Raw genomic sequence first — 18,665 nt, forward strand, 5'->3', positions numbered from 1 at the left:
CTAGAAAAATGATTTCATTTTCTATTTAGGGTTAAACAAAAGCATGCTAAAAGGTTTCCTAAAACTTTTTGTTGTCACAACTATTCTCAAAAAACCATTCTCAAAAAATATGTCGCCAAAGTAGGTGAAAGGACTTTTTGGTAAGCAAACTAAAGGGAGGAAAAGGTCTTTTTGACTTGATGCTCCATTGTCACTTTTTGCAACTCAGCTGGGTGTGTTAGCTCACAGCCCTCTTAGGATGCATAATGACATTACCAGTGTACTAGTAATAGTAGAAAAAAAATATTTTTCTACTTATTATCAGTGCAAATATTCAAGTATACAGACCTCAGTCTTTTTACTTCAGCATTAATTATTCCAAATACAAGCAGCAGAAATAAAAGTATGGGATTTTAAAATAGTCAGGGACAAAAGAGAGACAGAAAGGAATAATGTTTAGGGTCCTGAATATTCATACAAAAGCCAAGACAAAAACCCCAACTTTCAAGTATGCAGTATAAAATTTAAATCTGAGTCAAAGGGCAAGCACATTTTGAAGAATAAAACAGAAGTACTACTGCTTCATTTCTACCAGTAAGCTCCAATTAAGCTATCAAAAAAGCAAGCAGAGAAACAACTGTGAATGTTCTTGGATTAAGTCCATTGTTATTTTTAAGAAGTGACAGAACTGTAACTGGATGCTTTCGGTAGTAAAATAGCTACCATAAAACAACTGCAAGTATCCTCTACCCCATAAATTTATTATTTAGAAAAATGTCATAGTTAACAACAACAGCCCCCACCACCACAAAGCCCCAGAAGCCCACACAATAGCTATAAACTTTATTTAAGCTGAAAGAAAAGATGCTTCCATGTACAAGCACAACTGTGTCATGCTGTTTAAACAAGTCCTTGTTGTGATACTTAAGAAACGAACAATCTGCTTTGAAAGCAGGAAATTAATCAGGAGTACTTTATCAAACAAAGGATATTACCTGCACTGAAAGAAAAAAGCTGCCTAATACAGGGGAACTTCAATTGAAGAAAAACCCTGACTTAGTGCACAACTGGATACATCATGCCTACTCTTTCAGTACTAAGAGAGGGTAATTTGTAGAAGTAAAAGCTGTGCATTATGTAGTGTATAAACCACAAGACCTTAAAACCTATTTGCACAACAGCTTTTTAAACAAACCCTGGAAAAGCCACTAAGCTGTCACAGAATAACCAAGACATTTCTTTAATTCCATCATGATTACAGGAGCACAAAAGAATGATGCATCTCAGCAAGCAGGAAAGCTTATTATATAAAACCTCTATGAAACTGACCCTTTAAAGACTCCAAGTCTACAAACATTAACAAAAGCCTTCAATTTGGAGGAGTTGCAAATAGCAAAAAAAAAGCCCTGGAAGAGTTTTGGGTATGAGTCCTTAGAAACTCTCTCAAACAGTCAGGTAACTTCATTTACTTCATTCTCTTTGTTTTACCCTCTGGGAGGGAAAAGAATACATCTGACAAATATACGAGCCCAAATCAAAACAAAAAAATCTGACTCAGATCACTGCCATTTCCTTGTTCAGATTTTACACAGCAACAAAAACATTGCTTTTCACACTGACCAAAAGCCTTTACATTCTCTGCACAATTTTTTGGCATTTTTAAAATTTAAATTCTCTGCAGATTCCACATCTTCATTTCATGTCAGAGGATATGTACTACAATAAATTACTCTTTAGCACAGAGTCCTCGGCTCTGTAGTAAAACTTCAAGAGTAGCAGTTTTACTACATTGCTCTGTAGTAAAACTAGAAATCACTTCCTTTAAGTGTTGAATACTCTAAGTGATAAAACATACCTATTGCTTTTTCTTCCTGGACAGGGATTTTCCACACCAAGGGCAGAAGGGACAGGAGGAGGGTCAGAAGTTCCTCTCGACATGTCAGCTCCTATGTCAGGAAAAAAATAAAAGATCTTGTACTTTTAAAACACAGATTAACCTTCTTTATTTTACCAAGCCATTCAGCATTCAGCTCCCTATGTCTTTTTGCTATTTTAAGCACTGAAAAAACAATATCATTGACTAGAGCCAGTCAGAAAGAATGATAAGTAATAATTATAGAATGATAATAATAAATATCCAAGATATTTCTTACACCTCTAAACTGTTTCTATACCAATGCTCACCTAATCCCCCTTGTAAAAAGAATTACTCAAAAAAGAAAATCAGAAAAGTCAAAAGCACAAAACAGTGATTTTAAAAAGTCAACAGGAAGCCCCAGGTAAGTTCGAAACTTTGTTCTAAAAATGTAACAGCAAAAAAACCAAAACCACAGAATAACCACCAAAAAACCTCCACTCCTACTAGGATTCTAACATTTACATATCAAGAGTTTCAGAGCAGAGAAGAACTGTAGAAAGCACAGAATTCAAACACAATTGTTTTGTGGAATGTTTTGCAGCACTATCAGAATGGTTTCACTCCTAAAGATCAATAACTTTCAAACACAGAAACCTGACTCAAGCATTTTGACACTTCACATGATTCTGGGACATGCAGCTGAAGTCTCCTTCCACTCAGCCTGCACTTGAGCTTGACACATGCCTTAGTCAAATATGAGCTTGCAAACAGGTCTATGATTATCTAGTTTTCCATTTTCTGCTCCTGCTGAAGGACAGAATGCAACTACAACATACCTTTTTGAATTTCTAGTCTTCCCAATTAACTCACACACTCTCCACAAAAAGGAAAGAAAACCAGCACCAAGAACAACCAACGTGAGCCAGACAAATCCACGCAGTCAAAGCTCAATACAAAAACTATAACCACTTAAGAGAAGCTACTACCTGATCAATTATTGAGTTCAGAGTGGTAAGCAAAATAAACCCACGGCCTTGAACTAAGTATTGTCCCAGTGCTGCCATATGAGTTTCTTCTTCTTCATCCTCCTTGGCTTCTGTCCTTTGTACCACAGCATTGCACAGTCTGTTGACATCAGTCAAGAATTCCCGTGCCAGTGAGTTACTGGCACTGCTCATGTCTGAGCTGTAAGTAGAGGAAAGGACAGAAATTAACTCCATCAGAAAATACATTCCTTATAGACAAAAGACTGGGGGGAAGAAGGGAAAGATACAGGAAAGATTCTTCCCTGTATCTCACCCCCTCCAAAAGACAGTGTCTGCTGAACTGAGCAATCAATATACCCATGTAGGGTAGAAAGGAAAGAAAAGAACAAACATACAGAATTTCAGTGAAACTTTAGCTAACAGCCCAGGACCTCAAACACTGATTTCATAGATCTAACAAGTAAAAGCCTGCAACAGAGCATTCCCTCACACTGCATAAATGAAAGTTAACAACATTGTTCCAGCTTTTCTTTGTAATCCCTATGCAAGCTTCAACATTTGTCTGCTACTAAAAGGTCCTTGACTTGAAGCATAAGGGCAAAGCACATAGCACTTACACAACATTATACAGAAATCCTATTCTTTAATAGTTTATTTGAACAATACCATGTTATGTATTCCAACAGTATGCAGATTGTTTCAAGGGGAAAATAAAAAAACTACTAAGTTCAGATAATTTTGGGAGTTGCAAAAGTACAATGCTTTAAATTTACAACTAAACCAGACAGTGTATTCCTTCTGGCACAACTGAGCAGGTAGCAGTCACTACCAGTGTGTGCTTAATTCAAGAGACAATTCTGCTGCCATTGTTCCGGAAAAAATACCAAAAATATTGGCTCTGCTTCCCAGACTGATTAATTTTGCTTTGGATGCTCAGCAGTAGTACATGGAGAAACATTTAACTCAAACAAGACACGAAATGCAAGACTCAGCTGTAGAAAACTCTCAAGAGGATCACAGAAAAAAGGAAAACAAAAACAATAATCAGTGATGGCAGCTATGGAAACAAGATCATTTAATCCACATAAACCTCATTTAATGAGTGCTACAGTACATTTAACTCCTTCTATTTCTGTATAAACAGCTGCAGTAAAAGCTTCAAAAGTCAAATACTTTCATCACATCCAAGCACAGAAAGTGCAACCAAAAAAAAAGAGCCAAATAATTTTCAATGTAACATTTAAACATAACAGATGGATTAATATGTAAATATTAGGTCAAAAATAAGACCTTGGAACTAAAAGTAAGTTTGTTTGCACTAATGGTACAGAAAGCTCCTTCTAGTAGCAAAACTGCAGACACTTATACATATACTGACATTCACTGTAGAAGTAGTGAAAAAATTCTTACCAGAATCACTTTGCCAGCTTAACACATTTATCTCCTATCTGGAAGAACAAGCAAATATATTCTGGAAATATCACTCTTGGATCACCTGTTTATAAAAAAAGAAAAATATCATGGTTAATATGATAGTGAGATGTTAACAGTGTAACAGTGTCAGGGCTTCACATAGCCAGCTCTTAGATTCTTTAAAAGTTATTTTATGACAGCTATTTGAAATTTAGGAAGAGTCCTTAAGGGTTCTTTTGAGCTTTAAAGCCCCGGTTTTCACTTTTAGTTTAAGACCATAATAGGATTTCAGCTGTGCACAGCGAAAATAATTGGCATACATGAGATAAGCTAACATAATGAAATCCATCAGTTTGCAAAATGAGCTAGGTACACAAGTTTAAATAATTCTCTCTAGAAACAGTATGAGGTTTTAGCGATCACTACCTGCATATATAATATTTGAAGAACTTGCAGCTCCAGGTACAAGTGAGGGACAGAAGGAGAACTGAATTATGCAGTCAGGTGCTGATGTAAATGCATCTTAAATCTGTCCTAGTCTGTCCTGACAGAATACCAATTCTCTATTACGCTCAGCACTGGGGAAGATGTAGTTAATAAATATTGAAAATTTGTCAATGGGAAACTCATCAATTGGAAATTTGTCACTGGGAATGCAAAGGGTAGTAACCAAGAAAAGCCTCAGAAACATTTAACTACTAAAGGTCTCTAGGTGAGCACTCAAAAGACATTTATTACATCCACAGTTACATTTATTACACCCTAGTTGCGAGAAAAAAAAAACCAAAACACAACAGATGGGGACAGGAAAAAAAAGGAAAGAAAAACACTAAATTAATTGGTTTAGTATTCTCAGATGGCAAGCAAATAAAAACTTCAGCTTAAAGTTATGATGAGAATGAACATTACATGACAGACTTCCTTAAGGAACGAGGCAAACACTATAGGTTACCCAGGAAAGCACCTAATAATTGGCCTCCCTTTGACTACTAGGAAACACGTTTCACCCACAGACTCACAAAAAACTAACTTACCCATTCAGCTAATTGTCAGAACTTACTGAAATAGAATAGTTTAAGCACCTAGTGGTTCTGCAGTTGCACCAGAGTAACAAATGTAGAGATAAGCTGTCCATCATGTTTTTGTGTCCTTCCAACTGAAGCTTCAGTCTCCAGGTTTTCTGCACTGCTTCCTTGCTTACATGGATTTAACATACATTGCCATATTCTATCAAAAGGGTGGATTCCCAATATCAGTAGCCAGATCAAGTAAGATTTTGTTGCCATTAACACAAAAAGACATTAGGCATATATTCTTACCACAATAATTTAATATAGGATGGGTAAAGAATTAAGATGCTCTGATTCTACAGTGCAGAAAAAAATTGCAGAGAGATACCATGCCAGATAATGGGGCACTTCTTTTAGGATTTGTTTCAACAAGTGCTAGCTAGTTCTGAGTTGTACCTATTTCTTTTTCTGCAATGAAGCTTTGAAACAGACTGACAGCACAAACATATCTCTGGAAGCAGCTCATGATAAAACTTAACTAAACTGTATGAGAGCAGAAAGAAACCCAGTAGAACATTGTAGACAGTGAGATGTTTACAGTGTAACAGGGTCAGGGCTTCACATAGCCAGCTCTTAGAAAAAAAAAAAAGGAGCATTTTCATTCGCTAGAAGAATATGACTATCATATTTCATAAAAAACACCTCTACTACATAGTATTTATTTATAAAAGGAAAAACTCACTTAACTGTAAATAATCTGATATTCTCCTGCCCTTTTCATGCCCATTTTTGCATCATGCTCATAATTCAACTTGTATTATGTCTGCCTTCTGGCCCCTTTCTGCCCCACCTCTCAAGAGAGTAATTTCCTACGTACTGTTGTGGTGGAAATCAATTTCTTGTACCTGAAAATTTTATTTTCTGAACTTCTTTCCACTTCTATGAAGTTGCTAATCAACTGAGCATCTTAAAGTGTAAGACTGTCTTGTACTTCAGTGGACCTTGAAAGAAAATATCAAAATTGTCCTTACAAGGATGGAACTCTAAGACAAATTTAGCAATCTTGAATACTGAATCATTAACATACTAAATTTGCATTGTGCTACTTTTTAGATGATGTCTCTAACAACAGTAGAATTTGTGGAAAGAAAAAGCAACAAAAGCACAGAGTCAGAACTAATACTCTCTATACTAAAGTGAACTGGGCCTTTGCCCTGGTTATGTTCTCAACAATATGTTGCCCAGAAAGGCCTGAAGTGACAGTTAACCGCAGCATCATAATAAAATACCAGTACTAATTCAAAACCCCATAATACTAGTTTATTACTTTCAGAAACTGTTGCCCAACAGCTACAGCACGAGTGAAAGAGAACAATATAACATACAGGAAGTTGTTAATTTACCTTCTCTAGTTTTCTGTTTCAGGTAAGAGAGAAACATTGACCAGGCACGGCATGGCTACAAGTCCTTTTAAGTACAGACTGCAATGAAGCTGCTTTTTCAGCAGCTATTGAAAGCAATGCTTTGAAAAAGCCCTTGGTTTCTATGAGACATTGTGCAATCAAGTTTTTTCTGGCCTCCCGTTCAAACCTTGTAGCCTTTTCACCTATTCTCTAGAATAAAGTACATACATACATATATATATAAACACACACATATATATATAAATACACACATACACATATATATTTCATATATACATACACACACAAGTAACCTCTGGCCAAGAAACACTACATTTAGTTTATACAGTATTCATTTCAAGTAGCAAATGCTTATTCCAGCTTCATTGCTTGTATCTAATGTTTATGCTCTGGAGAGTATAATTGTTACCTTTTCAAGGATTTAAACATTTATATATCTATCATTATTTAGTAAGATTTAGTCTGGAGTTAAATTTTCAACTTAAGCTCAAGCTTCTGTTAGCAGAGGACACATACATAATGAAGAGCAACAGCATGTTATTAATACTAAGACACTCCACAAGAGGCTTCTGCTATTGTAGCAAAGATTGTCGGGGTTATTGCAGAAATTAAGTTTAGCTTGTTAGTAGCAGACAGCAATTTTGATTATCTGGTTAAAGAAAATAACTAACAGACTAAGAATGAAATCCTCTGTGCAAACTGGGGAGGAAAAGAAAGTGCATGAGAGCATGCAACAGAGTGACCTGGAATGAAATAGGAAGTATAGTGCTGCCTTGAAATCTGTACATAGTGAGAAAATGAAGTGAAGGCTCAAAGTAATGCGTCACCGAAATCAGCATTCTTCCTTTTCTGTTCTTTTGGAATGATTCACAACTTTACACAAGCTGGAAAGAAATACCCAGCTGATATTGCCAAAATAGGTTACACAGCAGGAGCAACACACAGAAAGAAAAGAGGAACCTGCAGTTTAAGCAGAGCACCTCAGAAAGGCTGAGACACTTTGATGCCTTGCATTACTGATGCAGGCAATCGGCCAAAAGAATAGCTTACAAAACACAGCAAACATTTGCTAACCACCCAACAACTCGGTCAAAAATATAAGCAAACAAGAGCAAAACCAGGATCTTTTAAGTTTGATTCATTCTCAAAACAGACATACCAGGCAACACTCCAGCTCCACAGAAGACCTCCTGCTTAATATTTTCAACCACTTTCTGCTCTGTACTCTGCTATTATTTATGAACTAGTTGCAGTTACAGAAGCAGAAAACCTATTACATACTAAGGCAGTGCTGCTCCAATCACGACATTGCACATGAAAAAACAACTTCTTAACATACAGAATTTATTATAAGGCTGCAGGTATCTGTCAGTCTTTTTGGCACAGTGCTATTTCTGACCAAGTTCTTGATTTCATCAAGGAGTTCAGTAACTAGCTTTTAGACTTATGCATAATTAACTAGATCAATATTATTTCTGAACAAGTTATTCAGAGTCTCTCCCCCCAAAACAAAGAAAAAGGTGAAAACCAAAAATGCTTGGTATGTTTGGATAAATAACACATGCACTGTCCTTTCTACAAGCCAGGGAAGTATGTCAAGTGCACAAGACAGTAAACAAGTATTATTTTAATGAACCCTCAAAAGTATGGTGAGACCATCAGAGTAATGATGTTTCAGAATAGACAAGTGTGTTTATGTCTGTATAATCTTCATATTGCCACTTTATGTACTAACTCCCATCTCATTTGAGAAGGATGTTTGTCTTGCAACACCTGAAGCTTGAGAGTCCTGCTTCTCCAAGTATTATAAGCCTTCTATAAGTATGTTGTTTACTTGTGTTCTACTGCCATGGTATTAAAAATTTAATCCATGAAGCTCAGTGCTTATACAACCTGAGAATTAGGAAATTTCTACCTCTTGTGGATGTGCAAGCATTGTATCTTACACTGAAAAAAAAAGCTTTAAAGGAATTATCTGTGCTTACTGAAAAAATAGTCCATAAAAATTAAAAATATGCATTTCTATATTGTGTGTGGTTAGGGAACACTGACACGATGGCTAAACCAGCCATTCCCCATAGAATAGGAATGACAAGGGAGGAAACCAAATGAGATTAGACAAATAATAAGCCAGGTTTGTTCAAATAAAAGAAACAGCTGTTTTCCAAAATACCTATCATATATATATATATATATATATATATATCTCTTTATAAAATCAAGTCAGCAAACATATCCAAGGCTACAGACACTTTGAGATACACAGAGGCTTTACAGCAGGTGCCGGCAGGTCACCTCAGAAACAGTTTCAGAGCTGTCATCCCTCTGAGCAAGACCCAGACCTGTACCATGCAGTGACATAAAGAAAAAGCCAAACCCTTGCTTACTCACAAATTATAATTTCCCATGGATTTTCAGGCCTCAGGTTTTTTGATAGCTTGAAATCAAACTCATGGGTAATGTCTTTGGGCACAAACATTGTTTCAAACAGCACTTCCAAAATTTGGTCAATGTATTCTTTCAAAATGTAACCTATAAGGTATTTGCTAGCATTTAATCAGCTTCCTGTGATATATTCTGACCTGTGTTTATGTCTGCTCTCCCCAGCATGACTGTTTCAAGACTTTCAATTGTCTAGCATAACTATTGGTGAAACCAGCTCTAAATAATAGAAATATAACTCAGAGGTATCTCAGATTAACATGTACATATTATTCTTGTCTACATACAACAAAACACACACACACCCCCACCCCCTGCAGTGTTCAACAGTTTCAAAGTGTCATCTTTGGATGACACTTTGGAAACATTTTTTTATTGGGACATTTTTTATTGCTAAAATTCAGCAGGTTCTCATGTTCTGTCCTGAGTTATGAAGAACAATATTCCTTTACAATTTAACATATTATCAATAATTTCATCCTTTTGAATCTGGGGGAAATACCACTGAGACAGAGCTAATGGCAAAGAATCCCACAGGCTAGCTGCATATTAGACAAGTGCTTTGAGACAGTTTCCCAACTTCATGTGGAATTTTATTTAGTCATCAAACAATATGAAACACCTGTGAATACATTCTTGTCAAGCCTGAAATGAAGCAAAAAAATGAGAAATGACTCATCTAACAAGATAAAAAGTACAACACTAATGAAAGACAGGCTCTCAAACAACCACCTACACTCAAGTTACACATTAGCCCTGTACATATGCTATACTCAAACTTATGCTAAGATTGTGGTCTTATACTATCCAAAGTCATTAACTACAACATAGTTGTTAGCCAAATTAAATCCATACCAGTTCATTTCTAATTTTCATATTTCAGGCCACTGCATACAGGCATGGAGAGTAAGCATTCCTTAGAAGAGGCACGGGCAAAGCTGGAGGCCTTCAAAGATAATCATTGCAGCACTGACTCTGTCAAAAACAAATACACCTGCTATCATGGACATCAGCTAAAAAGCACTAAAGAATACAATGCTTCTACCAATACCACAAAATGTTAGCAGGGTTGAAGACTAGGATTTCTTTCAGATCTTATCTAAAATGTCAGAGGCCAACACCTCTGCAGACATATGATACTAAAGGAAGGAACTGACAAATATTCCACCACAAGGTAAAATCTATGAAAGACCAGTAAGTTCCTACAAAAGAAAAATGAAGGATGAAGATCATCTGTAAAACATTTGTCAGTGGCAAGGCAATGCTCCTAAGTGAGCCTTGTTCTGAACACTAGTCAGAGTCCTAACAAGCTTTTCCCTAAATTAAAATATATACAAGTAATACTTCTAAATACCCTCTTCTATACTTTAGGTTTGATACTCTAATCACAGACTAGACTACAAGCAAGCCTCAACAGTCATGGCTGCACAGTAACAACTAAATCTAAAGATGAAGACTAACTTCCATAGACTCTGCAAATTGAAAGGAAAGCAGCAGTCTACCATGGCAGGTAAGTCAAAGTTCAGTGCCACTGTCTCCAGTACTGAGCCCACAAAGACCAGCCCTGCATGACCAGGCAGACTTTGTGATATGCTCATACATTAATCCACAGTACTGGAGATAGTATGGCCTCTGTGACTGTAGCTGGGGCAACACTACAAGCATGCAGATCACCCTGCATTTCAAACAACAAATGTGTGCTCAAATCGTGATCCAGAGGATCATACAAAACTTTTTGTAACTTATAATCTTACACACTTTGATTGAACCAATACATGGAGAAAGAGAAGAAGTAAAGATCTGAGCACTCTTGAGTGCTTGAGGCACTCTTGTTGAAGCAATATGAATGAGTAAAGACTATCCTAAATGAAAGCTTAGTAGTGAGAGGATTAAAACTACGAAGTGCTTAAGATAAGCTTTGACATTGTGACTAAAGTACCCACTAAGAGCAATTAAATAAGAGGGGAAGATCAATTATCAGAGGTATTTTTTTAAGCCATTATTGGGCTAAAGACTAATTCCACTTCTGAAGCTTTAAAACTGAGCAGTGAAGTTGGTATTTTCTATTAGCTGTCAGATGCAGACAAAACAGCAGGTAAAACTTCTAAAAGTGGCAATTTAAAAAGTTACCCAAATATCTGAGGGTAACATATACTGCTATTCCTGTTAAGCTCAGTATGCCAGCTTCTTTACAAAGTGAAAACAGCTTTGGTGATGTTAGGGAAGCAGACCCTGTATTTCTTCCAGGCTTTACAGCAAAGAGGCATTTGTTTCAGCTGCCCCTCTTGCACTGAACTGGACTCAGACAACCCAGTCAACATTCCAGATAACCACAGGCAAAATGACTCACATCATCTCACTTTACATAGCTTTTCTCCAGTGGAATGCAAATAAGGAACAACTAGGATTTTTAACTTATTCTTGAAGTTTAAACAGTACTCCAAATTAGTCAAGGAGTACAGACTCTAACAGAAAAACTATAATTAATAATTATACTTTACTACATATAATAATGACCAAAAATACAATGTTTCCCAGTATACCTATTACTAGATAGGCAAACATTTAACAAAATGCTGAATCACCAGACTAAACCTTTAAACCATCCACAATGCAAAGAAAAAAATAGTGCCAAACTAGGAAGTCCCCAATTATAAATGCGTATCACTCATGAATAGACCAAAGAAAGATTTTACACTACTGAGATGCACGAAGTACGCCAGATGAAGGTGCATATGTAGCCAAGTAGTATTTTCAGTAAGCAAACATCATATGATAATTTTTGTTGCAAATGCTAAGGACTTAGCGGGACTCCAATAATGAAATTGGCTTTGTAACTGATGGAATTTAGGCTTCTAAAAATAGTTCTAGAGTAACTAGGAGTACCTTCTGGAGTGGAAAATATACCCACACATTCCCCCCAGCATTTCCTCTGGATATTCAGACACATGAATTCAGAAAACTTCTGCTTTCCTTTGATCTTTCTTTAATTGAAACATGCAAATAAAAAATGGAACTACACATTCCTCACTGGCTCAAATCTCCCCATATCATTGAAAGATGCAAGTAATACAAAGAAAAGTGGTAATAATCATGCAGCACAGTTTCACACTGGAGGGATTTTGCTTTGTTTTCTCTACAGCAAATCATAAGAACGTTTGATCTCAGTTCTTGGAAACTAGGATTGTTAAACTCTCTTGCCTTCCAACAGAAATACTAGCACTTCTTTGGTTAATTTTAAGACTATTTCAGTGTCTGTTTAAACTGGTGAATCAAAACTGGACAGAGGTCAACTTTCGAAATCTTGTAACAATTACTATAGTGCTGGATTTTTACCAGGTGCTGTAGCAGAATTATAAACTATCCAGAACATTTCTTGCTCTAAATCTTAAATATTTTCCTTACTAATTCACATTTTTCCAGAATTAAGGCATTGAGAGCTATTCATCTCTTCAGATTGCTGTTTCCATTACTCATTCCCCATCTTTCAGTTAATACACTAAGGTCTATCAAGTCAGTAGCTTACTGAAGTTAACACATCTAGTTAGATACTTTTTGTCATTTATTCCCCCAAAGAACATCAATCTTTGGTAAATGCCTCCACAATACTACAGAGGAATAGATGATGTCAAGTGTTTGCTGAAATAAAACTGCACAGAGTTAACATCAGTTTTAATACTTCCAACAAACCCTTGCATTTGGCACTACTTGACAGTAATTCCTCCTAATATTTCATTTTCTCAGATTTCTCTAGGGAGAACAGAAAGGTTTTTCTCCACCGTCAAAAGCTGAAAAAAATCAGAAACTCCCTTCTCCTACCTTACAGGTTAATACTTCATGCTCCCTTACCTCTCCATGGAGCATGGTGGTAACTTCGAACTGAAGCCAAGGAGCTCAACTTTCAGGTGCAGGAAAAGAGAGCAAAGAATTCATAAACATGAGAATTAGCTGAGATTATCACAGTGGTTGAGCAGGCATCTGACAGACACAGTCTAACAGGCACGAGTCTTCCACCATTTTTCATAAACCACTATTCATGACCTGCCCTCCACTTCCCGCCTTTTAAATTATCCAGGAAATGCAGAAAAGCTCTTCCATAATGAAAGTGAGAGTAATTCCCACAGTGCCTCCGCACCACATGGCTCAACAACCCCATACAAACACAAGTGTCACAGGGCAAGCCCCAGGTGCCCGCAGGAAGCTACACAAGCTGAGATGCGGAGAAGAAAACCCTTTCAGTGCTTCTCACAGCATGGTCACTGCAAAACCTCACCCCACAGTAAGAGCAGGCAGTAGGGACTAATTTATGGGTGAGGAGCTGACTAAGAAACAGAAGACAGAGAAGCAGAAGAATAGATGCCCTGGCTCCTTTGTAACACCCCAAAATCACAAAATCCATGTGGTACAGAATATGAAGGAAGATTAAATGTGGAGTAGTGACTAAAAAAAAAAAAAAAAAAAGCTGGGGGAACTTTAGAGAAATATCCAAAACAAAGATACAATAGAAGTTGCAGCAGGTACATGCACCAAAATACAGCACTATTCCAGGACTTCACCATCACATGGATGACAGGTTTACACACCTATCCCTTCTTCAACATATATAAGCTAAGTCATTTCACAGCATTTTTTCCATCTTGCTCTCTTACTCAGCATCAGATTTAATCTGTATCTTCACACAACATAGTTACCGAAAAACCACACTGAGAAGATTCACACTTCTACTTAAATAATTGGTACAAAAAAACCTGACTTCCTAGAAAAAGAGATTTTAATCAGACCCCAGGCTACAAACATGAATCAAAGAGCTAATAGCTTACAGCAAGGAAAAACTCAAGACTACACATAGCCTTTTCCTTTCCCATCACACATTCCAGTAACACTTCTGTACAGAATGCTCCATCTGGAAGCAAGGCTTCACCTTGCACTAATTTCCAAGTCCCTGAGAGAAATGATCAAATGCAAGATCTGCATGTAAACAGAGGAAAAGAAAACCTGATCTGGCATACCACGCTGCTTTATAGTTCTTCTCAACAGACCATGACAGCTGAATCAAAACACTGTTGAACCTCAGTAAAAGCCCCCCTCCCAAAATGCAGCTAGGGTAGAGTTATACAAGACAGCTCAGCCCACCTGATGACATATGACTGGCAAAAAGGTGCTTCTGCTCTTCCCCAGCAACTCCTCTCTTCCTTTTATCTCCAGCACTGCACTCATCCAGTTCTTTCTTGATGTGGCCCACCCTGACAGCTTTGCAGAACACTAGCTTTTTCAGCTGGATTTGTTGCTGTTGAATTGCCATACTGAGGGATCAGGCAGTTGCCACTGTCAGTGAAGGGAAGGCTGCAGAAGGGAGATTGCCTCCTTCAGCAGTAACAAGCTGCTCAATCAGCTTAGCAAGCTCACACAAACCAGTCCAAATCACACAACAGAAGGAACCTCAAGTCTCTTCTACCTGATCTTGTCCCAGGTGTACCATCCCCAGATGAGAGCTGCCACAGGAACCAACAGCTGCAATGACACCAGCTAATACTATCTAAAGGCCCATGAACCTTCAGCAAGCAATAATTTGCGAAAGTACCTGATAATCTCACAACCATCTCTGAACTGGAAAAGAAAGCAAAACCCAAAGGAACCCAAAGGAACCAGGCATATATGCATAAGGACCTCCCTCCACTGCACACCACAATCCTTTTCTAACAATATAATCCAATTTTCCAACAAAGATAGCAAAAAAGATGGAGTAGTGACATCTCATGCAATAGCTACTAGAGTTCTTAGCTAAGGAGGCCAACAGAGCTTGACAACTCCTCACAAAGGAGTAAAACAAGTACTAGTTTGGTCTTGTCAGTGACAGCTCCACTGAAAAGAAATGAAATTCACCCACAGAAGACAAGCAGGTGTGTTCTGGACAGCACTTCTGGGTGCAGCAGAATCCTCTTACAAAATAATCATTTCACCCTACATTCCCTCTGCTCTTTTCTGCCCTTAAAAGACAAGTATCAAAATAGTTTTGCTTCAGATTTCCTCCATGGGCAATATTATCTCATTTGAAAAGAGACCACCATGGCAATGGCAAAATTCTGCAAATACAAAGAAATGTTAAATGACCAGCTGTAAGGGTGTACAATTTCATGCTAATAAGGAAGCACCATGGTCTATTTCAGAAATCACTGACAGGAGAAATACAGAGCTGAGCTTTCTGGAGTGCTTGTGGACAGAATCACAGTATTTGCTTATGCTCTTTGAGCTTGACTGCAAAGAAAACTATATGGAAACAGCGACTTACTTTCAGTAAGTGTTAAGAATGGAGTTTCTCTTTTCCAGTGTTTACCTATCCAGTGTCTAACTTTCCAACACATCCCATACTATTGTTCAAAGTACTCACAGACTCTTTCCCTACTATTTTAAACTGCATTAACAACTGATGTGGTGACACATGAAAAACCTAGCAGGGACTATGAGAAAGGAGGAAGCAAAAGAAGCATCAAAGGAGAATCATAATTAAATGGTTATTAACCTTACAGAAGAACTTCTTACAATCAAACATTTTTGACAAAAACTGTCTTTGAGTATGGTTAAAAAAATTCACAGGGCAAGGAGAAAGGGAAGGCAGGAAGTGAGTGACATCAAAAAAGCTCCTCTTAAGAAATCTGTATACAATCTTATAAACCAAGTGACAACTGACTTCCTTTGGCAACTGCCTTTGATTTTAGAAGTAAAGCACTGTAAACCATATGCTTTTAGCTTGCAAGAGTCCCTGTCTAAAGGACAACAAGTAGGAACAATTAAATTAAAGCCCCCTAGGAAAAAAATGGGGTTTTTTTTTTCCTTACCTATGATAATACATGAAAACAATATTTTTCATTCACTCTATTCAAAACATCCACCAGAAACTTTCAGAGCCAGTAAAGCACAAATTTCCTAAAGCACCTGAGAGGATGCTTTCTCCTTTGCACTACTGGTCTGGAAGCCTACAATACAGGCAAAAAGGAGACTCAAGAATATTTTCCCAAGTCTTATCACACTGTAGCTCCATTATGATAAAAGCTCTATGCAGGCATGGTCTCTTGTCCAAGCAAGCAAAAGCTGATCCTTCCTTCAGGATAGGTTAAATGTTCCAGACACCTCTTTTCTGCTACTGGGCACAAGATTATGATACATATGACTAAAACAGATAATTATCCCACCACCTCATCAGCAACAGTACACAAGCTTGTGTCACTAGCTCCAAGTTCCCTGTAGACCCTTATAATGAAGTCTTACTGATTCACGTGGCACTACAAGCAAGAAGGAAAGAAAAAGAAGAAAAAAGTCTGCCATTCAGATTTTCTTCTTTAGCAAGTCCCACTTATAACCACATTAGATGCTTTTCAAACTCCTAGGACATGACATTCAGTCATCTGATCTTCTTTCTGAATTTCTTCAATTGCTCTGCTTTCTCTTATACAATAAGTTTTATTTTCACTTCCAGTGATGCACTTGCTTTTCCCTTCTCCCTTCACTGCAGATGTCAGTAAAACGTAGCTCTTTAGTTCCTCTGGGGATATCAAGAATATCTAATTCTTAGATTTTTGCTTTTCTCTCGGAGAAGCATCTTTGAATATTCTCCCCACAGTCAGAGAACATGTAGAAGAGTTTCCATCGCGCCTCTGTCCACCCATTTTGATGCATGTTTTTGAAAATGGGCAGTTCAGGTGCTGAAACGCTACGACTCCTGTGTATTCCACGTCCGCCAGCGCTATCGCGTTTCCGTGCACAGCCCTCATTTGCTTTTCTTCAATTCTTATCTGCAACAAACGCCTCGCTGACAGCACAGGCTTTGTGTTCGCGCTTTGCGCCAGCAGCTCGCACCGCGCTGCCCACGGCAGGCAGCGCACACGGAGCGGGCCGGGCTGGAAGGGAGCACAGTGGGGCATCTGCTCCAAGCTCCCTGCTCAGGCAGGGTCAGCCTAGAGCGCGTGGCACAGGACTGAGTCCAGACGGTTCTTGAACACCTCCAGGGAGGTGCACAACCTCTCTGGGCAATCTGCTCCAGTGCTCGGTCACCGCACAGCATCCCGGTAACACGGGAGGGGGCGGAGGAGAACCCGTCTGGACACGCACACGGGATATTAAACGTCGCCTTTCGGCAAAGGCCGAGGCCTCACGTCAGCAGGGTACGCTCAGGGCCGCCGAGCGCCCGCCGCCCGCCCCGGGAGCACTCGGGCCCCGAGCCCGCGGCGCCCCTCCCGCCGCCGGCGGCCGCCGCTGCCCGGGAGCCCCGGGGCGGGCTGGGCCCCGCCCGCGCCACCTCCGGCGGCTCCTTCCGCCTACTCCTGCCGCCGCCGCCGCCGGGCTGCCCGAGCCGCCAGCGGCATCTCCAGGCGACGGCGGCGGCAGCGCCACTGACAGCCCGCTCCGGCGCCGCGGCTGCCGGCCTCGGCCCGCCGAAACCCGCGAGCAGGGCCTGTGCTGAGCGCCCTGCCACGGCCCCGTGCCGCCAGGCGAGTCCCCCGCGGTGGCGGTGCCCGTCCCGCCCTTACCCGCTCCTCTCCCCGCCAGAGCCGACGCGCCCGGCCGCCCGCTCCGCTCTTGTGCCGCTGACAGCGTCCCGGCAGCCCATGGCGGGAGGTTCCTGCCCGGCCCCGCCGCGCCGCCCGCCCCCGTCTCCCCGGCAACACAGCGCCCGCCCCGCCCCGCGCCCGCCGCCGCGCCTCCGCCGGGCCGGCCGGGCCGCCGGGGCAAGGGCGCCCCTGGAAGTGCCGCGGCGAGTCTGGGACTGCCGGCTCCGCCTGCTCCTGTGGCCGGGCCGCGACAGCGCCCGGCAGTGCCACACGGGCAGCTGGCCGGCCTGCAGCTCCTGCTGGGGAGCCAAACGGGCTGGAGGTCCCCCCTAATCCGGTTCACTCCACTGCCGCCACCGCCACCGGTGGTGCCCGGCTTTAACGTGAACATTAAAAACGTCCTTAACATGCGTGTCACGTATCCGTGGCCATCCGCCCGCTGCCGTCTGGCGCTGCCGGGCTGCTGCCAGCCGCTGTCACTGCAGCGCTGCGTTGGCTCACGGAGGGCTCCGGAGGGCTTGCGCTCTGCTTCGGTGTTTGCTCAGAGTAAATCCTTGGAGCAGGTTTACGGCTGCGGAGCTGGGCTTTGGCACTTGGCTGGAACGCCCAGAAGAAACGGTTGTCCTGAATGCTGTTCGATCTGACAGAACAGGTTCGCGTAGGCAAATAAATAAATAGTGAGTCTTGACTGAATGCCACTGTTCTCGCCTGCTTCAGGAATTCACCTTGCACGGCCACAGCACTTCAGTAATTTTATGAAAGTGAGAGCAATATGGTACAGGTGATGTTAATAAGAATATGCTTCATATATTCATGCATGCCTAAGTTTGTGTAGGCATGAATTGAAATCTTGGTTCTTGGAATCACAAAAAATTGTACATACAGAGGGTGAGCAAGTGTATCCTTCTCACCATCCTTATGCCTCTCCCTGGTGCATTGGCCTCCTACTCCCTGACCTTTGCTGCCTTTTCTGGTGAGGACTGTGTAATTGCATTTTGCTTATCATC

The 18,665-nt window shown here is 40.2% G+C and overlaps 1 protein-coding gene across 2 annotated transcripts in view; it reads right to left on the reverse strand.

Moving 5' to 3' along the window:
- LYST (lysosomal trafficking regulator) overlaps positions 1 to 17,692 on the reverse strand; it is a 77,580-nt gene extending 59,888 nt beyond the window's left edge. For both annotated transcript variants that reach the window (XM_036379710.2, XM_054514213.1), the window contains exons 1-4: positions 17,638 to 17,692; positions 4,234 to 4,318; positions 2,824 to 3,022; positions 1,835 to 1,925 (exon numbers count right to left, since the gene is read on the reverse strand). In XM_036379710.2, the coding sequence (XP_036235603.1) occupies positions 1,835 to 1,925; positions 2,824 to 3,015 (283 nt within the window). In that variant the 5' untranslated portion in view covers positions 3,016 to 3,022; positions 4,234 to 4,318; positions 17,638 to 17,692. The remainder of the gene's footprint in view (positions 1 to 1,834; positions 1,926 to 2,823; positions 3,023 to 4,233; positions 4,319 to 17,637) is intronic.
- Between the last annotated feature and the right edge of the window lie 973 nt (positions 17,693 to 18,665).

The sequence above is a fragment of the Molothrus ater genome, chromosome 3 (assembly GCF_012460135.2).
Source record: "Molothrus ater isolate BHLD 08-10-18 breed brown headed cowbird chromosome 3, BPBGC_Mater_1.1, whole genome shotgun sequence".
NCBI lineage: Eukaryota > Metazoa > Chordata > Aves > Passeriformes > Icteridae > Molothrus > Molothrus ater.